Raw genomic sequence first — 25,312 nt, 5'->3', positions numbered from 1 at the left:
CAATCAGGCAAATAGACACCAGCAGCAATAACACACCGACCATTTTCAAAGTAGACACAGTTCCATCCCAGCCAACATTCATTCTTGAGCCCAGTGAGATGTCCATAAAGAACACATCTGAGAGGCCAACAGCAGAACCAATTTATAATTCACAGCCTGAGACTGCAGTCATGGCGATGGTTCCTTGCAGCTAATTTAAGCCAATTAATTAGATTATAGACTAAATTTGAAACATCATCCTATGCTGAGAAAATTCTTTTTATGAGATGATGATTAAAAAATGACTACCAGTAACTCTCAGATCATTGACACTGGAATTAATTATCAAAGGCAAAGGACAGTGACGGATTCCATTTCTGAGCTGGAACAATGTTCTGAATGTCATTAGTGTATTTATCTTAAGGCTGAAAAAAACCTTGTGGAAGCCCATGTTTGCAGGCCCTGCCTCACCGGGTGCCCCTTTTCCATCCGTCCAGGCACTCATCGACCTGGCGGCCTGTGCAGGGTCTCTCAACACTGCACTTCCCATCCTAGGCCCTGGCCCAAGCCTGCCCTCTGCGGTGGGGGCTCCCAGGAGGGGGTCCTAGGTCTCTGGCCCAGTGGTGCTGAGGCCCCAGGGGACAGGCTGACAGGAAGGAGACGGGCACACTGCTTGTCTCAGGGCAACAGTGCCAGAAAGGGATTCCAGATGTCACATCCCCCCGCTCCAGCGTCCTGCCCTCCCTGTGGATCCCCTAGCACCATGGGTTTCCTCACTCAGAAGCGGGATGACAGCCTGTTCCCTGAAGTGTCTTGGGGCCCACAGCAACCACTCTCGTTTCAGAGGAGGAAACGGAGGCTTGGAGGCTCAGTGACATAAGCAGAGTCATACAGCCACGTAGGGACAGCCCCACATGAGACTCCTCGGAGGTGCTCTCCTGGTTCCCTCAGCCCAGTCAACCTGGGAACAACAGTCACAGGGGTCCCCGAGATTCACGGCAAAGACCAAGCTCCCCAAAACAGCCCCCCTATTGGCTCAGGGCAGAAGCCCATTCTGGGGAACGGGTGGGATCAGTTTTGTCCGAGTTCAGAAAGGGAAAGGGAGTGCTGGCCAGGCTGGGGTGGACGGGACACCTCGACAGGCTCCGGAGCCCCGATTCAGCCAGGAACCTGCAGGCGACTGGGCCTGCCCCCAGCTGAGGCCCTTTTTGGGCCTGCAGGAGAGACAGATCTTAAACCCAGAGCTTTGGTGCCACCACCCGCTCCCACACTGGGGGGAGACCATGGCTCCACAAACAGCCCCTGCCAGGCCCAGGGGCGGGCATGGGGGCTCACCTGCCTCCTGCGTGTGTGGACAGGGTCCTGGAGAGCGAGGAGGGCCGCAGGGAGTACCTGGCGTTTCCCACCAGCAAGAGCTCAGGCCAGAAGGGGCGGAAGGAGCTGCTGAAGGGCAACGGCCGGCGCATCGACTACATGCTGCACGCAGAGGAGGGGCTGTGCCCGGACTGGAAGGCCGTGAGTCGGGCGGGCCCATGCAAAGACAGAGTGGGGCCTGGGCCCTGCAGCTCTCGACAGCTGACTCCCTGAGACCCCACGCCCCGTCACTCCCTCAAACCCTTAGGGCCCCAGGTCCTCCAGGTCCCAGCCCACCCCAGCCAGGGGCCTCACTTCGGGGATCCCCAGCCCGCTCCCTGCAGGATGCCCTTGGAATCTGACCAAGGCTGTTTCTCCCCTCTCCCACTCACCCCAGGAGGTGGAAGAATTCAGTTTTATCACCCAGCTGTCCGGCCTGACGGACCACCTGCCAGTAGCCATGCGACTGACTGTGTCTTCAGGGGAGGAGGAGGCATAGACCGTCTGGAGCAGCGGGGCCTCTGCCAGCCCTTGGAGCCGCAGCCCATCCCTGGGCCGTGTCCCCTCCATCGAGCTCCTGGTGCTTGGGGGAGGAGGACAGGAACAGGGAGGGAGCCACAGTCAGTGCCCGGGAACCTGGAAGCTGCGCTGCTCTGCACCTCTGGGCCTCACCGCAGACAGACAGAGGAGTCAGGCCCGCCCCGGGAGCCTCCAGCTGCCTAACCAGTGCCATTCTTTCACAACGTGATTTTCTACAAATCTACAGCACAACCGAGTTTGTAACCCGTGGGTTAGTATGAGGACCGGGTTCATGTACTCTCTGTATCTCTTCTTAAGCTTCGTCCAGGGTTCTTTATTTTTGTCTGCTGCCAATGTCGTCTCGCATGCCTGCACCCTCGCATGCACGCTGCCCGCATGCCACGTGCCACGCTGTAGCCACAGACCCCTTGCTCGGGCCTCACCCAAGGCCAAACTCCAAACACAATCAGAACCAGCCAAAGAAGCACTTCCTGGGCACGGCCGCCAGCTCTCCCGCCTCCAGTGTGGGCTGGCTCCCGCAGGGTCCCAGGGCTGCGTCTCTACCAGCCAGCCAGGGCTCTTCCCAGGGTCTCCCATTCAAGGGCGATTACATTTTAAAAAGAAAAATAGAAAAAGGTTAATCGCAAAACCAACCCTCACTTCACAGGGTCTGTAAGTCACTCACAGAACTTTGCTCTTCCCGAGACAGGGTCCCTTCGCCAGCCCAGGCACAACAGGGTCCGGCAGGCTCTGGCGCCCCGGGCTTCCTCTGGGGGCCTCCCATCTGGGCAGTGGAGCCATAAACGGGGAATCCGAGAAGACAGCATCCATTTTTTTTTTTTTTTTTTTTTTTTTTTTTAACAGGAAGAAGGGACTCACAGCATAAAGGGGGGTGGGGGGATCCTGATTTTGAAAATAACCTATTTGTAGCTTCTCTTCTATCAAAACCAACACATCCTCTTCTTTCTGCCAATCCTCTCTCCCCTCCGGACACCTCTCTGGTTCGGGACCAATCCTTCCCTGGGGACGTGCCCCACCCGCGTGCCGGCTGAGCTCAGGAACCCCTGCCTGCCCCCTGGGTCTGCGGTTCTGGTCTCCCAGGCCCATCCTCAACAGCTATCCCAGCCAACACCAAGGCCACAAGGGGACCCCGGCCTAGGAGGCAGGAAGCCAAGGTGCAGACAGCAGCCTGGCCCTCACCAGTGCACGGGCTGGGGCAGCGAGGCTGACAGTTGCCGCATGCCCAGGGCAGGGTGTGGTACTGGCACCCAGGTTCAGCATGGCAGAGCTGGCCAACAGCCTGTGGTCCCCGATCTGCCTCCAGCCCCCAGGCCCCTTCGGCAGCACTGCCTCTGCCCACCTGCCTTTAACAGACGCCAGGGCTGCTCCTGTCATGCCGCGAAGGTTTTGTCTGTTTCATAGTTTGAGACTCAACTTGAGGGACTTTTTGACAATCCCCGCTGACCTCCGCTCCTCGTGGTGCCCTGGCCCTGTACCTAGCCTGGCCCAGGGCTGGCTTTGCCTGGCGAGGCTGGAGGGAGCACCAGGACCTGCTGTCTGTTGTCAGCCCCTCCTGGTGCTGGTGCCCTGATGCTGTGCCTTGTCACCCAATGAGCTGCAAGAGGGACCAAGAGGAGGCCACGCAGCCAGCCAGACACCCAGCCCTCTGCTGGGGCAGACAACGCCGCGGAGCCCGGCGCTAGGACGTGCGTCCTTGTGACACTGGCCTGTCTGAACTCACCTGGCCTGGGAAGCACCGTCTGTGCCCGGATCCAAGCCCTGCCACCTAGAGTCCAGAGCCAGGAAGGGGCTGCTGAGGGAGGGCATCCTGCTGGGCTCTCTACTCGGCCCGCCCCTCCAAGGGTCTGGCCTGTGAGCCTTGACTGGGCTTCATGCTGTGGAGGCCCCCCCCCCCCCCACTCCCTGAAGCAGCTGGGACTCTGCTCACACAAGCGACTGGGCTGGCCCTGGACCCTAAACCCCAAGCCCGTGCTGGCTGCCTGCACACACAGAACAGCTGAGGCCCAGGCAAGGCCCCCACACCAGACCCCAGCATAGCTTCCCCACCCAGGCACTCCCTTCCCAGGGCAGCAGGTGTGGGAGTCAGGGCCGCACGCTCCTCCCCTCCCACCTCACAGGCAGCCTTAGGCGAGTCATTTTCTGTCATCACAAGGTTGCCTCTGCCTAGTCAGGTCCTGGTGTCCAGAGTAAGGACGTGCGGCCCCCAGGCCCCTGCACACCTCCCTCAGCGCCAAGGCCGGGATCCCCTACCCACGTGTCCCATAGTGGCTGCCTGTGGATTCCCGGGCCTTGTGTACAGGCCAGGCCCTTCCACTGATTTTTAAGTGAAACATTGCTGAATCTCAGATTCTGTGGCATCTAAGGCCTAGCAGGGGTGGGCACACGGGTCACCCGAGGCCCGCACCAAGGCTCTGTGCCTGCCCCAGGCCCAGTCTCAAAGGAAGCCACGAGGCGCGGGGGCCGCTGAGGAAGGAAATGTTCATTTTCATTCGTCCATAACCACCTTAAGTTTTAAGTATATCAATCTTGATGCTTTTTAACTATTGCTTTTTAACTTGCTGAGATTTAGAAATACTGTTATAAAAAAACTTTTTTAATTTCTGTATTTTTTCTGTATTGTATCTTCACGGGACATTAGGGGTTTTCTATGGTAAGCACACCTACGGTTTTGGTAACATTATCAAATATATATCCAGACGGTTCTTCCCTAGAAGAAAAATCTTTACACCTGATAAGATATTTTGAAAAGAGAGGTGTTCTTTTTCCTTATTGGTGCTGAAAGGAAGGATGGATAACGAGGAGAAAATAAAACTGTGAGGCTCAAGGCTGGTGTTCTCCACTTATTTCAGCGACAAGCTGGGGCCAGGCCTCAGGGGCATGCCTGGGGGCAGGGGATGGAATTCCTGCCTCCAACTGCAGGACAGGAGCTGCCCAAGTCTGCCTAAATGCGAGGACACCGGAACTCTGCTCATACAGGCGGCTCGGCTGGCCTGGCACAAGCCTCACCTCCTGAGCTGTGAGCCGGAGGCCACTGGGTTCTCTCACTTGGTGTCTGCTGTTACCTGAGAGCTGGGACATAAGCAAGGGGGGTTAGTGTGTGAGAGAAGCAAGGCCACAGCGCCTCTGGCCTCTCAGGTGAAGTGGGGCTGGGCAGGGGCTGCTCCCCGCTGTACCCCACCTGCAGGAGGGGCTTTCCAATCCGAGGGCGGTACAGGGAACAGGGCTGCCTCGCGGCTCCTCTGATAGCCACTTTCCTGGGTCTGCATCTCAGTAACTGCTCTGGAACAGCTGCCTTGTGTCCAGTCTCAGGTCCTGGCAGGCTACCAGCTGGTGCAGCACTGAGGCCAGACACCTATGGATGTGGCTTGAAGTTACCTGGCAGATGAAAGGGCCAGAACCCAGGCCCAGCCAGGGTCTTCAAGCCCCAGAGACCCAGCCACATTCAGTGTCTCCACCCTCCCAGCAGAAGCCAGAGGAGCAGAGACCCGGAGATCCCCGAGTGGGACGGGCAGGACAGGCTGCCATGGGGACTGCTCGCCAAGGGTGGCGTGGACAACCGCACCCGCCAGCCCCACCAGCCCCCTGTGGTTCCACTTCCTCCCCAGCTGGGGAGAGATGTCTCCACACTGGAGCTTTCTCAGCACCTCGGACGCACAAGCAGGGGGGTCTCCCCCGCCTCTCCAGGGCTCCAAATTCAGTCACCCTCTCATGCTCCCTGCCACAGCTGGAGCCAGAGGCCAGCAGTACAAAGATACAACATGGCACAGTCTTTCCCATCCCCGAGGCCGAGCAGCTCCCGGAGAGAAGAGAGCCTTCAGCCTTCCCCACTAAAAAGCCATGAGCCACTCAGAACCCACAGCCCTCAGGCCACTTTATTGCCCAGGAGTGGTGAGTCTGGGGTGTCTGCAAGCCTGAACTCCATGGTGATGTCGCCTGTGCTGGGGTGAAACTCCACCACATAGCTGACCGTCTGCGGGCCACCCAGCGGTGCTCTGGGATCCAGGACAGGGCTGAAGAAGTAGACAGCCTGCTTGCAGTGGGGGTTCCAACAGCAGCCTCCCTGTAGGATGAAGAGCAGGAAGACGGTGAGAACTCCCTGGCACCGGAGCCTCCTTCCTGGCCAGCCTCCAGCCCAAGCAGCTCGCAGCAGAGAGAAGCTGCGCAGGGGCCAGATGTCCCAGGGGGTCATCATCTGGCCTGAAGAACTTGTGAGACACACCCAGAGCACAGGGGCAGGGAGGCCTCCCCAGGCGGCGCCTGCTCTCAGGGTCTGCACGCACACTGGGGCTCGGCGCGCAGGCACTACCTCAGGGTCTGCAGGCTCCAGGAGGCCAGTGCTGAGCGTGCACTCCGGTGTCAGGTGGTACTCCATCCACAGCACTGCTGCGTGGCTCCTCCCAGGCCTGCCAAGGAGAGGGGGGACCCAGCAGAAGCAGTCACACAAGAGGCAGGGGGGCACGGCTGCAGCTCCTGCTGCTTTCCAGAAACCTGTGGTCTTCCCCATTTCCTTCCTGCCCCTCCGGGAGCTCCTAGTGCCACATCCAACTGAATGTTCCTCAGAAAAACCCCAGCCAGAACAGCCGCAGCCGAGCCCCGACCTGAGCCAACCCGAGCCCTGCAGCCAGGCTACACATGGGGCAGGGCCAGTGTGGTTGCAGGGTCCGGGGGGCTTGAGGCACAGCCTGGCACTGAAGGCTGGAAAGCCCCTCTGATAGCCCAGACAGCAACCCTGGGAGCTCAGGTGGCGGCGCCCACCCTGCCTGGCTGTCTGTCCCGAGTTGGGAGGCGCTTCCGGGGAAGAAGTCACTCCTCGGGCGAGGTGGGGTGAGGGCCGGAGTGGGACAGGGCTGCCCGTGCCTGGACGCCAGCAGCACTCCCTGACCCTGACCTGCTTCAGCTCCCAGGAGGGTTCAGGAAAATGGTGCATCGGTGACCACAGGAACTAAGCTCCCATCTTCCTGAGGTGTGATCCAACAAGGGAGCCTCAGCTGTGGGGAGTGAGCAGCGCCCTCCCTGGCTCCCCCGGCCGACTGGCACACACGGGACCGTGGGAACCACCACACACGTAGGGCCGCTCTGACAGGGAAGGGCAAGGTCACGGGAAGGACGAATACCCCATCCACGTGTCAGCGTCTCCCAGGCCAGCTGTGCTCACCATGGGGGTGAGAACTCCAAGGGCAAGCAGCAGCCCCTCCCTGCCCCCCGGGGCCCTCCCTACACCCACCTCCTGAGCTCCATGGTGCCCTCGGCACACAGGGGCCGTGGGGGCACCAGCTGCCGGAAGTCAAAGGCCAGGATCTGCCGGGGCTCGGAGAGGCTGCGGCACGGGTACTCCCACAGTGGGTGGGGCTCAGCCTCCCTGCTCTCCCTGAAGTCCAGGGCACGCTGCGAACAGAAAGGGGCCTGGGGGCTGCAGAGACAGGCCGGCAGCCAGACAGAGGACCCCTCCCCGGCTTGGCTCTCACTGACTGCAGTCACAAGGGGTGTGTGTTCTCCCATAAAGATGCTGAGTGCCCAGCAGACCAGCGGCTCCCCAGGCACCGCTGGCTCTGAGCCCTCGCTCTCCGGATTTTTAAGATGGGGTGGTGTCGCCTGTCTCAAGCTGTTCTGAGGACCACATGTCTACGTCACTGGTGAGAACACCCAGCACCTAGAAACCTGGCGACCACAAAAGCTGTGTGGCCCTGACAGGTGGGCCCCAGGCCATGGGGAGGGATAAATGCGTGACAGTACAGCCCCGGTGCCTGGCAGCAGGTTGGGGGCACCTGCATCCAGGAGGGATGCAGAAAGCTGCCTGGAGGAGGGGAGCTGACAGTCAAATGGGAGCCAGCAGAAGGGCCAGAGGGGCCCTTGAGGATAGAGCTAAGCCAGGAGAGCAGGCCAGGGCATCCAGGCCAGCTGGGCCACTCTGCAGGGGTGGCGTGCGGGAGCTATCCAGGGCATTCCTGCAGTGGGGATGTGGCCAGACTCAGATCTACAAGTTCATGTGGGCTCCTTGTGGAGGACGGCCAGAGCAGGAGGGGCTCAAACCAGGACGGCAGCAGTCGGGGGACAGCCTGGGTTGGAGGCTCACTGGGAGCATGAAGACCAATGGCAGGGGACGGGAGGACTCTCGAGGGAGGATGCCCAGGGCCCTGGGCCTGGCTGGTCGTGTGAAGTGGTGCCAGGTCTAAGACAGGGCACTGGAAGGGCCAGGCTGAGGGTGGGGAAGGGCAGGTGGATTTGGAAAGCGTAAAAAAATGCCTGGCGCCCCACTGTGGGATACCCACCACTCTCGGCCATCTGCCTGAGCACACAAGAGACAGACACTGGCCCAGGACCAGAGTGGCAGAACCGTATCAGCAAGAGGGGACAGGGACAGCCAGGGTGGGCAGGCCGAGAGCAGGGGCCCAAGGGAGCACATGGATCCAGAGCACGTAGGGCTCAGCACGAAGGAGATTTCTAGAAGCATGGAACAGTCAGTGATCTGCTGTGAGGGGCAGGCAAGATGCAAACTGAAAATATCCACTAGGTTTAATTTACTTAAAAGTGTTCACACACAGGCAATCCATGTTCACTGTGGGAAAATGTGAACAGAAGGGTGAGCAGAGGCAGAAAAGCCCCACCTCCCGATGCACGGCCGCCGCTGCGGGGCCGCCACTGCTTCCCGCCCCTCTGGTGTCCATGAGATTTTTTTCTTGAGACAGGGTCTTCCTCTCTCACCCAGCCTGGAGGCAGTGGCGCAAACGCAGCTCACTGCAGCCTCGACCTCCCAGGCTAAAGCCATCCTCCCACCTTAGCCTCCTGAGTAGCTGGGAATACAGGTGTGCACTACCATGCCTGGCTTTTTTGTAGACACAGGATCTTGCTATATTGCCCAGGCGGGTCTCGAACTTCTGGGCTCAAGCAATCCACCTGCCTCAGCTTCCCAGAGTGCTGGGATGACAAGCAGGAGCCACGTGCATTTCCTTAATACACAGCACGGCCCATGCTCCTCACCCCGCCCCTCTCACATGGATGGAACAGGACTCTCAGCTTCAGTCCCCATGAATCCAAGAACCACTGGCACTGTCAGGACGGCCCATGGTTCTGGGGAACGTGGGCCCAGTTACTACTGTTCAGGGCGCTGCCAACCCCTACACCATGTAAATAACCTGTGGGACACTCCTCAGGTACCCCTCCCCGGGAATGGAGCCCCCACCGTGGAAATGACTAAGAAGGTTCCCAGACTGTTTTTGGAAAGGCTGCCCCAATAGGAAACAAGCTGCGGGCACTGGCAGGGGCAATTCCAATGACGGGACATGTGGGCCCAGTGGAGATTCTGACTCAGGGTGACAGCACGGAGCCAAGAACAGGGCTGGTACCAAGCAATGCTCATGGTGAACCACACAAAATGGCAGCACCTGACCTCACTGCCCCCAACAGAAGAGCCTGTGCTGCCCAAGCCAGGACCCTGTCAGAGGCCTGTGCCACAGGAGCAGGTGGGCGGGACTGCGCAGTGTGGCCCTGCTTACCTTAATCATGTCGTCCATGATGTGCACGTCGAAGCCTTCGCAGTCACCACAGGGGCTCCGGATCCGCCACAGGTCCTGTGAGGAAGGAGCAGCCCCGTCCACACCCGCCCGCCAGGGCACAGGGAAGTGTGGCAGCAAGAACAAGAGGCACATCTTGCTGTTCCCTGCACACCTGAAAGAGACCCCCAAGCATGAAGGGGCTCAGAGAGAACAAAGATCCACAGCGGTTTCTGTAACAGACTGGGTTGGGCGGGAACCTGCAAGCTCTGACATGACACCTGAGTCCTCTCCTATAAGGGACAGTCAGCCAAAGCTACCAGGCTGGGGGCTGCACACTCCTATCTGGGCCATCCTCAACACCATTTCTTCAGGAAGAAATCTGTAAGCCAGTTCTCTCCCCAGCATCACCTCCAGTTCACGAGGATGCCGGGGAAAGAAAAAGGCCCTGCCCAGAGGAATCCAGAGGACACTCAGGCCACACGGCCTTCCCTCCCTTCCTCCTGGTCACACGCATGGATCATGACATCCCCTCTTTGGCCACGAAAACCAGTATTCATGTGGAAATCTGATTAGGTAAACAAGTAACACAGGAGAAACGCCCAGAATGTGTGATGGAGCCACTCAGCTGAGACAGAAAACCACTCTCATCAAATGAGATGCGCTCTCCATCCAGGGCAAAGCTTTTCGAAATCCTTTTAATAAAACTGCCCTTCCCAAAATGACTTTGTGACTGTGGTTCTGCTTTGATGAGAAAATTAAAAGGAAGCTTTTCCATTTTTTCTTGCATAAAGCAGCTGACTCTCCCATCTCAAAATGCTTTTAACAACTAAAGCCTCGGCTCTTAACAAGAGCAGAGCAGGCCACACGGCGTGGCTTCTGAAATGCTTAATTTATATTTTTTAGGCCGGGCGCGGTGGCTCAAGCCTGTAATCCCAGCACTTTGGGAGGCCGAGACAGGCGGATCACGAGGTCAGGAGATCGAGACCATCCTGGCTAACACAGTGAAACCCCGTCTCTACTAAAAAATACAAAAAACTAGCCGGGCGAGGTGGCGGGCGCCTGTAGTCCCAGCTACTCGGGAGGCTGAGGCAGGAGAATGGCGTGAACCCGGGAGACGGAGCTTGCAGTGAGCCGAGATCCGGCCACTGCACTCCAGCCTGGGCGACAGAGTGAGACTCCGTCTCCAGAAAAAAAAAAAAAAAAAAAAAAAAAATTTATATTTTTTAATTATTCTGATAAGCCACAATTGTAAAATGACAACACTCAGCCATTTCCATTTCGTATGTCAAATTATCGCATTTCTAAAAAGGCAAGCATCTTCTATTCAACCCCACAGTGTGCTGACACAGAAAACACAAGCTCCAATCATCAAGGCCCGAGTTGCTCTACAGGCGCCCAAGGTTCCTGCAAGAAAACAAGGTTCCCCACTCGCCGCCTCTGCTTTTTTCTGCAACACCCCCTGGGTGGCCTACCCTGAACTCCACAACCACAGCGTGCAGCGAGGCTGCCTGGGGCATCACCACGGCGCCTGGCCCCAGGTGCTGGTCCACAGCGGTCCGCACGTACCAGAAGTAGAGGCTGTGCCACGGCAGCAGGCTGGTAGTGAAGAACGGCTCGCCCAGGAGGAGAGACACCTGGTGAGCAGGGCGAGAAGCAGGGCCCAGGTGTCAGGAGGTGTCAGGAGCGTTCACAGGAACAGGGAGCAATAGGCCACTCAGTCACTCAAGTTACTCCCTCGCTCCCTCCCTCCCTCAGTCACTCACTCATTCAGTCACTCATTCCCTCCCTCCCTCCTCAGTCCCTCTCTCCCTCAGTCAAAAAGCAAGGCAGCAAGGCACTCTGTACCTGCCCTGGAGGCTTTAAAGAATACAACCAGATACGAGTCCCCTGCTCAGGAGAGCAGAGTGGAAGAGGGAAGCAGACAAAGTGCAGCTGACCCCATGCGACAGAAAAAAGCAAGGAAGGGGGTCATGGCGGGACCCCAGAAATAAATGTGCCAGAGGGGGCTTCCAGAGTGGCATCCTGCCAACCCTCACTGGACACTTTATCTCAGGACTTACTCCATCTCCCTCCCCAGGCTCTGAGCACAAGAGCAGGGACTGGCGGCCCAGCATCCCCAGCAGTGGGCCAGTGCCGTGACCAGATGTTCCGTGAACATTTGTGAGTAAATGAACAAATGCATGGCAAGGAGCCTGAACGGCCAAGGGAGGAGCAGCAGAGGCAAGAGTGAGGCCAGGAGACAGCAAGGTCCCCCAAGGTGAGGGTGTGGAGCTGGACAGGAGCCAGGACAGGATAAGGGGCTGGACTCATCCCGGAGGCGGCAGCGGCGGGGGTGGTGGGTGTCACTAAAAGCTTTCAAGAGGGGTTCAAAATCAGAAGGAATGTGATTTAGAAGATCCTGCTGAGGACCATGAAGTGTGGAAGGGAATCTGCAGGTGCTCGGGACGGAGGTGACCTGGGAGAGTGCAGAAACAGTCCAGGCAAGAAATGGAGACTGCAGGGTGGGAGGGGTGGGAGGAGAGGAAGGGGTGGCAGAGGGTGAGGCAGCCGATCCCGGGCAGGCCCAAGCAAACAGGCACCAAAGCGGGGCCAGTCAGAGATGAGGGAGATGCAGCGGGAAATGCTGGGAGACAGAAAGGGCTGCCCTGAGTGCTTCCTGGCCTCCCCCCGACAGCATCAGGAGCAAGGCAAGAACGCCCACTCCCACCACTCCAATTCAACATGACCCGGTATACCGGTACACCACACAATGGCTTTCAGAATCATCTCCTATGCCCTCATCTATGACGGAGAAAAAGGGTGACTTGTGGATGAATATTTATAGCAGCATTACTCACAACAGCCTCAAAGTAGGAGCCACCCAAATGTCCATCAGCTGATGAACAGATAAATAACATGGTCTATCCACACAATGGAATCTTATTGAGCAAGAAAGAGAAATAAGGTATTGATTCAGGCTACGACATGGATGAGCCCTGATAACATGAAGCCATATGAGAGGCCAGCCACGAAAGACCACACACTGTCTAATTCCATTCACACGAGACGCCCAGAATGGGCAAGCTGAAGACAGAAAGGAGGAGAATGGGTGCCCTGGGCTGGGGACTGCAGACCAATGGTGTGTGACTGCCAATGGGTAACGAAAGGGTTCTTAAACTGATGTGGCGATGGTTACACAACCTTATGAATACACAAAAATCACTGAGTGAATCATAAGGTATGTGAATTATATCTCAATAAAACTGTTATTTTTAAAATGGGCAAAAGGCTTGAATAGACATTTCACCAAGCAAGACAAAAGCACATGAAATGATGCTCACCATCATCAGTCATTAGGCAAACACAAATTAAAACTATGCGGAGATATCACCACACTCCCACTAAAATGGTTATAAACAAGCCAATACTAAGTGCTGGTGAGGATCCGAGAACCTGGACCCTCAGACGTTATCGATGGGGATGTCAAATGGACAGCCACTTCGAACAACAGTTCAGCAGCTTCTTAAAAAGTTGACCGTAACTACCACATGACCCAGCAATCCACACCAAGGCACCTGCGTAAGAGAACTGAGGACCCATATCCTCACTAAGACCGGTGAACCCATGTTCACAGAAGCCTTATTCAAAGTGGCCAGAAACTGGACACAATCCAACTGTCGATAAGCAGGTGAAAGGACAGCCACACCGCGGAATGCCATGCAGCCTTAAAAAGAATGAAATGGGTGAACTTCAAAGACATGATGCTCAGTGAAAGAAGCCAGACTCGCAAGACCACACACTGTGTACCTCACTTTTCAGAAAAGCCAGAAGAGGCACACACTGGAGACAGAAACCAGACCAGTGGCTGCCAGGCCTGGGGCACGAGCATGCTGATTATCAACAGGCTCCCGGGAATTTGGGAGGTAACAGAAATGTTCTCTTTTCATTCCAATTTTTTTTTTAAGAGACAAGGTATCACTCTGTCAGCCACGCTGTAGTGCTCTGCCATAAGAATGGCTCACTAGGCCGGGCGCGGTGGCTCAAGCCTGTAATCCCAGCACTTTGGGAGGCCGAGGCGGGCGGATCACAAGGTCAGGAGATCGAGACCACAGTGAAACCCCGTCTCTACTAAAAATACAAAAAATTAGCCGGGCGCGGTGGCGGGCGCCTGTAGTCCCAGCTACTCAGGAGGCTGAGGCAGGAGAATGGCGGGAACCCGGGAGGCGGAGCTTGCAGTGAGCCGAGATCGCGCCACTGCACTCCAGCCTGGGCAACAGCGTGAGACTCCGTCTCAAAAAAAAAAAAAAAAGAATGGCTCACTGCGGCCTCCAACTCCTGGGGGCTCAGGCGATCCTCCCACCTCACCTTCCTGGGACTACAGGCACATGCCACCACTCTGGGTTAATTTTTCTTTCTTTCTTTTTTTTTTTTTTTTCAATAGAGACAGGATCTCCCTATGTTGTCCAGATTGGTCTTGAACTCCTGGGTCCAAGCGATCCTCCCACCTTGGCCTCCCAAAGTTCTGGGATTACAGGCATGTGCCACCATGCCTGGCCTGGAAATGTTCTAAATGAGACTGGGTGATGGTTGTTTAACTCCATACATTTACTTAAAAAATCACTGAACTGTATACTTGAAATGCATTAATTTTGTGGTATGTCAACTACATCTCAATAAAGCGTTTTTTTTGTTTTTTTTGTTTTTTTTTGAGACGGAGTCTCACTCTGTCGCCCAGGCTGGAGTGCAGCGGCCGGATCTCAGCTCACTGCAAGCTCTGCCTCCTGGGTTTATGCCATTCTCCTGCCTCAGCCTCCTGAGTAGCTGGGATTATAGGCGCCCACCACCTCGCCCGGCTAGTTTTTTTTTTTTTTTTGTATTTTTTAGTAGAGATGGGGTTTCACCGGGTTAGCCAGGATGGTCTCGATCTCCTGACCTTGTGATCCACCCCTCTCGGCCTCCCAAAGTGCTGGGATTACAGGCTTGAGCCACCGCACCCGGCCTAAAGCTGTTATTTAAAAAAAAAGACTAGCAGGAAAGATGAAAGATGACAGCTCTGCTTTGGATAAGTCTGGTTAGTGGGATATCCAAGGAAAGGTGACAGGATAGCAGCTGGACATGAGATTTGAATCCAAAATTGCAACGAGTGAAGGCCGGCTCTTATGGTCACTGACTCACACATGAGAAGGAACAGGATTACCAGAAAGGATGCAGTAGGGAGAAGTGGGGGACACGGGGAGACTGCCACGGAGCAGCGCGAGGGAAGGACAGCCAGGAAGGTGAGCGGAAAGACTTCCCCAGCACAGGAAGAAGTCCCAGGTCACAAGGACAAGCGGGTAGAGTAGATGAAGGACAAGCGGGTAGAGTAGATGAAGCCTGCAAGGAGACCATGGGAGTAACGACGAGGTTGCTGGCAGAAGCAGTTTCAGGGCCTGGAAGCCTGACTGCAGCAGGAAGCCATGGACGGGGAGTGAAGACAGGAGTGCGGTGGAGAGGAAAGGACACTCTCTGCTCCTAGGAAAGCTAAGAGAGAGGCTCTGTCCTGACCGGAAGGAGCAGAGATGAGGCTGAGCTAAGAGCAGTACAGCCAGGTGTGGTGGCTCACGCCTGTAATCCCAGCACTTTGGGATGCTGAGGCTGGCAGATCGCATGAGCCCAGGAGTTTAAGATCAGCCTGGGCCACATGATGAAACCCTGACTCTACGAAAAATACAAAGATTAGCCGGGCGTAATGGCATATGCCTATAGTCCCAGATTCTCGGGAGAGGTGGGAGGATCGCTTAAGGCTGGAAGGTCAAGGCTGCAGTGAGCCAAGATCGTGCCACTGCGCTCCAGCCTGGGTGATAGTGCCAGACTCCGTTTTCAAAAAAAAAAAAGAGCAGTGCAACCATCTGCTCACCAGGCAGCCCCATGAAAGCCTCACTACATCCTTGACAGTGGGAGCTCCTAGGAGGTAAGGTTACATGGAGGATCCACTGTGAGACCCCAAGGATGGGGTGGGGCCTGGGCTACTTCAGTGCCGTGCTGCCTACCCTAACACAGCCCAGCGCGGCCAGAAGGCTCCCGCTACTCACCTTTCTGCTCTTCAGGTCCTCACTTGTTAATAATTCCGGCCGTTTCTCTATGATGTTAATTTTATCTTCCAAGTGGTTAGCCTTGAAGATCTTAGAAAGAAAATCATAAAATTACTGTATTCATACTATTGTTTTTGTCAGGAAAAAAAACCTCTCCAAGTTGCATTCTCCGCTTTGAATTTTCTGGCAAATAGTTCTGGAGCACCACTTTTATCTGCTTTGTGGAAATTCTCTCCTTGGGGGGCATCCTATAGACCACAGACGAGATCAGGAGCAGAATGTGATGAAAGCAGAAGAAATTTCTCCCGCAGGCGCACACCAGGACTCAGTGCGGGCCTGGAGTTCTGGTGACGGGGGTTCCCCTTTGGAGAGGAACTGAAACCAGTTACTGGCCAGGGAGAGAAATGGCGTCTCCCATCAGGCTGTGAGCACTGGCTCCCTCAGCACGGATGTCCCAGAAACACGCCCTACACTCGGTTCTACCCCAACAGTAGCTTTATGTGAAGTGAGGAGAAAAGCCTCAACTTCAGACACAAAACAACAAAGCAGAGTGCAAATGCCTGCCTCTACTTCAGTGACAGCCCCCAAGGCCTTCGGCTGCTCTCCAGGCAGCAGCCAAGACAACACAGGGGTGCAAGTGAGCCGCCACTCCTTCGTTCCCCCGGGCCAATGCCACTTCAAAGCCATCAACCCAGACCCCACAGGTCCTCTCCTATTTCAGCAACAACAATTCTCACTTACTTTTCTCAACAGTTTGTGAGAAGCTGCTGAGCTCTCCACTGTGAATACCTAAAGGGAACACCATGCTATTAGTTGTAAGATATTCACTTAACAGAGAAGAAATTAAAGATTAAAATGCGACAAGACCATCCCAAGGCAGAGGACACACCTGAATAACCCTCCCTGCACTCATTCCCTCCCCGGGGCAGCTTGAGCACCAGCTCAGCAGCCTGACGCCTGCCTGCACGCACAGGCAATAAACCCCAGCCCCTAACCCGAGCATGCTGCACCCACGACAGTGGCCCTTGCAAAGAGCCTTGATCACAGAATTGTGCACCCGGACCACACAATGCCCTAACTCACGAGCCCACCTCAGGAGGCTGACAAGGGTGCACGTCTGTACCTGCTCCACCCCCAGGTGATGGGCCAGCACGGAGAGCAGGCTGCCATCGCTGACACACAGGCACACGCTGTCTGGCTTCAGCACCTGCGGGGAACGGGCACCCTCAGCACAGGGCTTCCTCCAGTTTGCCAGAAGATTCCTGCTGGTAAGCTGTCAGAAACGCGTCCCTTCTCACCCCGCTTGCCCAGACCTCAGACCATGCCCCTGTGTCCTCATGCAGTAACCACCCCCAGCCTCAAACACGCCCGCCTCGCTCACATCTCCCCACTTGTCCCCACTGTCAGAAAAGACACTCCTCAACCCAGCCTAGAGGCCCCGCTGAAGGCTGCCCCACGTGCAGGCCACCTCCCAGGCCATGACAACAGGCTTCTTCCCTGTCTGGTGACAGTACAGACAGCTAAGGGCCTCCAAGGCTCGAGGGTTCACAACTGACTTTCCAAAGGCAGGGATGCCTTTCTGGGTGACAGATCCCTCTGAGAGAAACTCAGGATGGCTTGGATCCTCCCCCATCCTCCAAAATGCACACGTGCACACTTATTTCTGTACACACCCCCAAGGGCCTCAAGAGACCCTCCCTCTAAGCCCCATCTATAATCCCCAGGCCGAGTCCCCTGCTACAGGTAGCAGGGAGCAAAGGTTTTCAGGCAGGAGAGTCCCATGATCAGATCTACATTTAGAAAACTGGAGAAATGTGGCAACTCATGAGAGGGGTGGCCGAATCCACTGCGACCACCCACAGTAACGACTGTGCCTGACAAGGCGAAGGCATCCAGCAGGAGCCCAGCCAGAGGCTCTCCCAGTACAGCAGAGAGTAGCCCCAGGTCTCCAGCTTTCTGCTGCAGTGCCCGCCCCAGAAGGCGCTCGCTGAAGCCATTCAGAGACAAGAGGACACAGGAAAGAACTTAGCAAATCATAAGCAGGGTGCTGGGGCTCATGGGACAAACTTCTTTTTCCCTTATCCCCTACAACCAGCCAAGGGGCTGGACACTTACGGTGCTCAGAGCCTGGATGTATCGATCAGTTCTGTCCTGATCATTGATCTCTCCAAACCGAGGCCGGTTCCAGAGCAGGTGAGCCTGGCAGTCGCACACGGGGCGCATCTGGTGGACTCTCTCATTCTTTTCAGGGCTAGGCCAGGAGATGAACAAACAGACGTGGGCTGTGAGCGCCTCCACAGGTCTCTAGAGGGCATGAATCTGGACACTGGTCTCCAGCTGGCATGAGAAGTTACAGCACCCGCTAATTCCAGACTTTTCCTACGCATCTGCTCTAAACAGATTCCAGCAACCCATGACAGCCTCTCCTGGGTACACACGAATGGACACTGACACATCGGTCACAAATCTTTGTTCTTATATTATTCTGTCCAGACATAAATCAACCCACTGGCGCCTCCAGAGGGTCTGTAAATGGGGAATTTACATTCAAGTTTCAGAGGCTCATCCTCCACCCCGACGACGCTCGGCGTACCTGGTCCTCTGCAGGCTGTACCACACGCAGTAGTCATCGTGGTGGGCTACCAGGCAGAGCGCTGAGCCCTGCACCACAGGCTCCTCTTGTGGTAGGAAGTACACACACTGCATCCAGTGGTCCCGCCACTGAAACGGGGAACAGAGTCAGCTGTCAACATGCCGCGGCATGAGCAATGCTTCTAATCCAGGAGCCAAATGCCAGAGAACTGCCAGTTTTCAGGCGTCCACAATGTAGACTGCAGCTGGCTATTGTGGCCAAGGAGATAAAGAAACAAACTCTAAACTCAGAGGCCAGTGGCCCAAAGTTTGTGGGAACCCTGCTGGCTTTAGGAAGACACAATGTGGCCAAGGGCAGCGATCTGCCAGAGTGGCTCAGGGGAGGGGACAAGTGCAGGCTCCAGTCCCCACCCCATCAGAGGAGCACCAAAGCTCTCTCTTCAACACGCAGGGCTGTGCCAAATGTTTCATTTGAAGGAAAAAACAACGGTTTAAACCTCGTGGTTTGAGGGGAATCTTTTCGGAACAGTCCCATGGCGCACACTCCAAAGGCTTTAACATACTCAGAATTTACAGAACAGTCAAATGCAATGCACTACACCTAACTGGATTGTAGACTGAGGAAACAAAAGCTATCAAGGACTTTTGGAGACAGAGAAATTTTATTTTGAACCATATGTTAGATGATACTATGGAACCAGTTTTTCTTAGGTGTGATCATGTGTTTCGTTTATGTTGCAGACTGGTTTCATTCTTGGGAGATATGTGTTGAGGTATTTAAAAGTAAAGTGTCAGATGTCTGCAACTTATTTTCAAATGATTTTGCAAAAAACTCCGCAAGCGTGTGCGTGTGTGTCTGTGTGTGTGTACCGAGAGATGCAGGGAGAGAGGCAGAAGACAAAGACAAAGCAGGTGTGGCAAACGTTAACAACTGGTCAATTTACATTAATAAAGGGACTATCAGTGTTCATTTTCACTTATTCTGTGGATTGATAATTTTTCAAAATAAAAAGTTGGGAAAATACAAAAAGGTTTTGGCTTATTCTTTGAATTGCAGTATTTAAATAACCGAAGATTCTAAATTGTGAAACATGGTTGACAATGATCCAGAGTCAATTTTTAATAGGCTGTGCTAGTCCTTACTACAAAGCCCACATACAGGATTTTATCCTAAAAAAACCCAAACAAAAAAAAAACAAAACAAAGAGTTATATTCCCATAAAAATGCAAACCACAGAATTATTTATACCAGCAAAAACTGGAACCCACCCAAATGGCCAGGGCTCAGAACGGGATATAAGCCCTCGTGCAGAACACGGACAGACATCTTAAACGCTGCTGCTGAAGGCCCGGAACAGAGATGAGCACCGACGACACCCACGCATTTGGAGAGGGACCAAAGAAAGGGAGCTATTTTGAGTGAAAGGGAGGACCATGAGTGATATTTTTATTTTATATAATGAGGTTTATTTCTCTCATAATTGTTAAGCTTCTTTTTGAAAAAGGAAGAACTGTCCTAAAAAGTAGATGCCAGCTGGACGCGGTGGCTCATGCCTGTAAATCCAACACTTTGGGAGGCCAAGACTGGCGAATCGCTTGAGGCCAGGCGTATGGGACCAGCCTGGGTAACATACCGGTGACCCCCACTTCTACAAAAAACATGAAATTAGCCAGGCATGGTGGCACATGCCTGTAGTCCCAGTTACTCAGGAGGCTGAGGTGGGAGGATCGCTTGTGCCCAGGAGTTCACAGCTGCAGTGAGCTAAGAGGTGCCACTACAATCCAACCTGAGCAATAGAGCAAGACCCTGTCTCTAACGAACAAAAACAGGAGATGCCTGGCTCAACTCTGATGAGACAACTGCCTGCTCATTCTGTTACCTTCAGGAACTAAGAAAAACTTTGCCCTGTGGGACTCCAAGAGCACAGGTAAGGAACGTACCCACCCGCCTGGTCTTGAATTTAACAAAAAGGCAGAGAATGACATTCCCACACACTTAAGACGCCTACTTGAACATAAAAACTAGAAAATGAAAATCTGACCAGATATGTTCTGGAAAAATAAACAGTAACAGGAATAATACAGGTTCTTTTAAACCTTTTATTCATTCCCACACTATGCAAATGTATGTGAAGAAGACAGGAGAACCCTTTCCCAAGCCCTCCTAGGCTCCCATGGCACTGCCCTGTCATCATGTCCTTCCCATGTTCCCACCACAGGGACCTCCTGGGTCCTAACGCCGAACAGCTGGTGACAGAACCCACTGTGCCAAGGTGGGACAGGCTAAGTATACTTAGGATCAAAGCAGTTTGATGAATTCATGAGGAAGATTCATTAGCAGCTTTCAAATTTCCAATCCAAAAGTCAACGCTGGTAGAGAAACGACACAAGACCCACAGTCAAGAGACCAGGGGCAGGACCCGCTCTACTGCTCCCGGACACAAGGTCCTGCTCTAATCCCTGGAGCCTGCTGAGTCCCGGGCTGGCTACGGTTGTGGTTACCTGGTTTGTCTACTAAGAGGATTCAAGGAGAAAAAATACACAGTAGTGTTCTGAAGATATGCAAACTAAAAGTACTCACTTTTTTTTTTTTGAGACGGAGTTTCGCTCTTGTTGCCCAGGCTGGAGTGCAATGGTGCAGTCTCAGCTTACTGCAACCTCCACCTCCCGGGTTCAAGCGATTCTCCTGCCTCAGCCTCCCAAGTAGCTGGGATTATAGGTGCCTGTCACCATGCCCAAGTAAGTTTTTTGTATTTTTAGTACAGACGGGGTTTCACCATGTTGGCCAGGCTGGTCTTGAACTCCTGACCTCAGATGATCCACCCACCTTGGCCTCCCAAAGTGCTGGGATTACAGGAGCAAGCCACCGGCCAAAAGTCCTAACATTTTAACACTATTCTCATGCTAATTCTGCAACACAGTCTTAGGAAGAATGTGGTGCAGTGCCAATCTCAACTCTGTGGGTGAATTCAGAGTGACACACACATACAGCCTGCAGAGGGAAGCTGGTACGCCCTGGCTGGACGCACGCCCACCTGAGGCCAGGCACCTGGAAGGTGGAGGGGAGACTAAGAAGCTCACATACTTCTAAAGCTCACATACTTCTTAGTCTCACATGCTGCTGTCGGTACGGGTATGCTGACTGACAGCAATCCCCCAGCAGTCACGACCCTTCGGCCTACACAGTAATTCTGGGAATGGGGTAGGGGAAGCTGCTAAAGCCTTCCAGGAAGTCAATGTTGTGGCCACCTAGAACCAGCAGGTGGGCATTTAAAACAAAGCCAGCGGTTAAGGCCAGGCAGGCTGGACCATGAACAAAGGATGGTGCCTAAGGCGCTCCTGGGTAGAGACAGGTTCTATTTCTTGGCCCTGAAACCAAAACTGCCTTTGCAAAAAACAGTGAGAGAATTATGACAGTGAAAGAGATCTCAACTAATCAACCCCATCTCGCTTTAACGTCCAAACTGCCCTTAATCATTCCTGGGTCTGGGCCAAGCTAACTTTGGGAGACATTTGGTTAATAGTTTATTTTTTATTCGTCTCACTCTGCCACCCAGGTATGAGGGCAGTGGCATGATCTCAGCTCACTTCAACCTCCCATCTCATGGGTTCAAGCAATTCTCCTGCCTCAGCCTCCTGAGTAGCTGGGATTATAGCCATGCACCACCACATCTGGCTAATTTTTGTATTTTTAGTAGAAGTGGGGTTTCTCCATGTTGGTCAGGATGGTCTCGAACTCCTGACATCAAATGATCCACCCACCTGGGCCTCCCAAAGTGTTGGGATTACAGGCGTCAGCCACCAAGCCCAGTCGATTAATACTTTAAATGATAACCGCCCTTCCCCAAAATTAAACTAAAACTTAATGAAAGATCATCAGGTTACGAGGATGAAAGGAGGTTGAATTTTGCTAGGGTGAAGCCATTATTAGGTCACAAGATCTGCAACCTTCCCTGACTCCTCCTGCAGATAACACCACCCTTGTAGAACCTAAGATTGACCCTTTGAAATGTCTTTTTGGGTTTTTACATTTCTGTCTGATGACTCCACCCAGAAGTGGACTCCCTGGCCTTCCAAACTGTCCTTGAAAAACCCTAGCCTGGGCCGGGCGCGGTGGCTTACACCTGTAATCCCAGGACCTTGGGAGGCTGGGTGGGGGCGGATCACCTGAGGTCAGGAGTTTGAGACCAGCCTGGCCAACATGGAGAAACCCCATCTCTACTAAAAATACAAAATTAGGCAGGCGTGGTGGCGCATGCCTGTAATTCCAGCTACTTGGAAGGCTGAGGCAGGAGAATCGCTTGAACCCAGGAGGTGGAGGTTGCAGTGAGCTGAGATCGCGCCACTGCACTCCAGCCTGGGCGACAAGAATGAAACTCCGTCTCAAAACAAACAAAAAACTCTAGCCTGTGAATTTTCAGGGAGACTGATTTGAGTAATAACTCTGTCTTCCACGTGGTGTGGCTGGCTTCATGTCAGTTAAACTCTTTATTGCAAAGCCATGGTGTCAGCGAATTGGTTTTGTCTAACGGTGGGAGGGAAGAACCCATCAGGCAATGACGACAAATCTTTCCCACTTTCTTCTCCTTTGAGTGTGAGAGGGAGGGAGGGTGGATAGGGGTGTAAATAACACAAGCACATAACAGAAAATTCAAAAGATATACAAGGACGCATAGTGAAAAATATGTTTCCTTTCTACCCCTAACCTCTAGTCCCCATTCCCAGATGCAGTCAGTTTTACCAATTTCTGGGAATTCTTCCAAAGATATCCTTATATGTACACCAGACAACTAACCACTCATAAACACACATATTCCTAATTTTACCAACACCAGTGCTACCACACGACACACCATTCTGCACCTTTATTTTTGTGTCAGGTAATAATCCACCCTGAAGCTTGTCCCACATCAGTGCACAGAGAGCTACCTCACCCACTGAGAGGATAACGGACTTGATCCCTGCTAGTGGCCTTTAGGTTGGCCTTTTTCTACTAAACCAGGTCTGGACACAACTATTCTGCACAGACGCAAATCCAGCCACAGCCCCACGTTTGGAAGCAGCATTGCTTTCTACCTGAGACATTCTGACGACTGGCTTTCCTGCTTTTTCCCTGAGCTTCACCAACAGTGTGCCTGCAAACTGTTTAAACTTTATTCACTAATAGGTGAAAATGATATATCATTGCAGTTGAAAGTTGCATTTCTCTCTTTTTTTTTTTAGAGACAGGGTCTCATCTTATTGCCCAGGCTGGAGTGCAGTAATGCAATCACGACTCACTGCAGCCTCGACTTTCTGGGTTCAAGCAATCCTCCTGTCTCAGTCTCCTGAGAGGCTGGGAGCACAGGTGCTGTGAACAGCTAATACTGCATTTCTCTTATTATGAGGGAGAGTGGGCAACTATCGCCGTCATCTCTATTTCCTTTTCTGTCTTTCATGTCCTCTGCCTACTTTCTATCGGGGTGGAGAAAGTAGATTTCGAGGCCACAGAAGGTGAGGCCGTAGTTCTCTATTCCAAGCTGATGGGAGCCCCCTGGGACTACTCAGGGGCTGAGCGGTGGTATCTAAGGAGAGCTGCATCATGATGAGGGGGAGAGAACAGCCAACTTCTCTGTTGCCCACTGTGTCCATGGGTGCTGACCATGAGCTCACCCTGGAAAGGCTACCTCACTACAGCTAGCCTTTGCTTGCATTTTAAAAACTTTTGTCTTTGATTCTGACACAGTCCTCCTGTCTCTAAATTCTCATGGGTCTAAGGTCCAACTGCTACTTTCCCATGAACAGCAGTGGACAAGTTTCCTGACAGGGCACATGCTCGGCTGCTCTTACCTGCATCTCCTCTGGGTCTGAGTGTGCCCAGAAGGGGGCCGTGGTGCACCTGATCTTCCCCTCAGGGTCCATTTCAATGTCCCACCACGAGAGAACCACCTGAGCTCGGCCAGATGTCAGAGGTTCAAATTGCCTGCTATGGCAGGCTGCTGAGCTACTGACTTGCTTGCTGAAGTCTATGCTGAGGAATAATATTCAAGAATGTAAGCAGAGTTTAACCTCACACACTCCCATTTTTTAAGCTTTTACAGTGACCTCACTGGCAATGACATTTGGCTACAAAGACTCTTGCCTTCGAGGCAGGTGACAGCAGCTAGGTTTCCTTCCCATGCAAAAAGAACTTCCTAAGACCCAACTTCCATCAAATGTCTTAAAGTGCCATCACCTATGGTGGCTCCTTGGTACCTGAACATGGGCAGCACATCGCTGAGGACTGTAAAGTCGGCTGGTGACACCTGGTTCAGCTGAATGTCACAGACAGAGGGTGCGCCAGGGCAGTTCTCCAGGTCCACAGGAGGGACGATGACCTGCTCTCCGAGGCTGGTCTGCAGGTGGATGGGAAACAGCTTGTTCCACGACCACATCCTCCTGGACTCCACCAGCTGTGCATAGATGGTGGCTCTGTGGGGCACGGCCTCACAATTTTCCTAAGTTTGTATTAAAAAACAAAACCAAACAAAAATCAGGTGCTCAGACCCACAGTAATTCCCACTGATCAAAAGAGGTTTATTCCTTAACATGAGGTTGGTTCAGTAATGCCCAACACCTTATACTATTAGAATAGTGAACTGTTTTCAGCCCTATGCCCTTGGAAAAGGGGAAAAAAAAAGGTACTAGATTTCAAAAAGAATACACACTGTGCCTAAAATGACTTATGTCAGCTAAGTTCCTGGCTACCTGGCATTCTTAAATGCTTTAAGTCCCGCTGCTGGCCAGTGATCCTGGCTCTGGGCTCAGCATCCCTTCAGTGCCACTCTTGCCCAGCACCAAAACAAGAGCCTCCTTGTGGCAAAGCCCTATGGACCATGGTGCCCACTCAGCTGCCCAGCCTTCTGGTGCCGCTGGGCATTGCTGTGCACTCAGCCCCCACGGCTGCGGCTCTCGCTCCTTGTCCAGCTTTCCTCCTAGCTCATGCATCCACTCCACATCCTCCATGCACCAGGCAACAGGGATCTGACAAGAGCACACTCACAGCTGCTACCCACGTGGCTTTCACCGCATGACACCACTAGCCTCTTGGACCAAATGATTCTCTGCTGTGGGGGTTGCTCCGGACATGGTAAAAGGTTAGCAGCACAAATGGCCTCCCCGTGAGGCGTCTCCCAACCTTGGTCTGGTAGAGAAATGCCACTCTAACTGGACTCGCTCCCGCCTCCTTCCCCAGGCTGTGCTTCCTTTGCCCCACCTCACAAGGGGACTCCCTGGTCTGGACCTTCTCCCTCCACACTCTCCAGTGACCTCAACCACGCCCTCTTC

The 25,312-nt window shown here is 53.8% G+C and overlaps 2 protein-coding genes across 11 annotated transcripts in view; one reads left to right on the top strand and one right to left on the bottom strand.

The window, feature by feature from the left end:
• The window catches only part of LOC105491376 (sphingomyelin phosphodiesterase 3), a 91,980-nt gene extending 87,284 nt beyond the window's left edge, over positions 1 to 4,696 (top strand). For all 5 annotated transcript variants that reach the window (XM_011757723.3, XM_071084791.1, XM_011757725.3 and 2 more), the window contains 2 exons: positions 1,338 to 1,494; positions 1,730 to 4,696. In XM_011757723.3, the coding sequence (XP_011756025.1) occupies positions 1,338 to 1,494; positions 1,730 to 1,831 (259 nt within the window). In that variant the 3' untranslated portion in view covers positions 1,832 to 4,696. The remainder of the gene's footprint in view (positions 1 to 1,337; positions 1,495 to 1,729) is intronic.
• LOC105491378 (protein arginine methyltransferase 7) overlaps positions 4,610 to 25,312 on the bottom strand; it is a 47,462-nt gene continuing 26,759 nt past the window's right edge. For 3 of the 6 annotated variants that reach the window (XM_071084783.1, XM_071084784.1, XM_011757732.3), the window contains 12 exons: positions 24,242 to 24,483; positions 23,837 to 24,017; positions 18,009 to 18,136; positions 17,531 to 17,666; positions 16,539 to 16,688; positions 16,157 to 16,204; positions 15,416 to 15,505; positions 10,838 to 10,999; positions 9,366 to 9,440; positions 7,097 to 7,257; positions 6,179 to 6,275; positions 5,722 to 5,932 (listed from right to left, as the gene is read on the bottom strand). In XM_071084783.1, the coding sequence (XP_070940884.1) occupies positions 5,735 to 5,932; positions 6,179 to 6,275; positions 7,097 to 7,257; positions 9,366 to 9,440; positions 10,838 to 10,999; positions 15,416 to 15,505; positions 16,157 to 16,204; positions 16,539 to 16,688; positions 17,531 to 17,666; positions 18,009 to 18,136; positions 23,837 to 24,017; positions 24,242 to 24,483 (1,668 nt within the window). In that variant the 3' untranslated portion in view covers positions 5,722 to 5,734. Of the gene's footprint in view, positions 5,225 to 5,721; positions 5,933 to 6,178; positions 6,276 to 7,096; positions 7,258 to 9,365; positions 9,538 to 10,837; positions 11,000 to 15,415; positions 15,506 to 16,156; positions 16,205 to 16,538; positions 16,689 to 17,530; positions 17,667 to 18,008; positions 18,137 to 23,836; positions 24,018 to 24,241; positions 24,484 to 25,312 lie in introns of those variants that run through there. The other 3 variants (XM_071084787.1, XM_071084785.1, XM_071084786.1) reach the window with 3 other exon arrangements.

This window comes from Macaca nemestrina, chromosome 18 (assembly GCF_043159975.1).
Source record: "Macaca nemestrina isolate mMacNem1 chromosome 18, mMacNem.hap1, whole genome shotgun sequence".
Taxonomy (NCBI): domain Eukaryota; kingdom Metazoa; phylum Chordata; class Mammalia; order Primates; family Cercopithecidae; genus Macaca; species Macaca nemestrina.
Note: the sequence above shows the minus strand (reverse complement) of the source record. Positions and strands in the feature narration are given on the sequence as shown.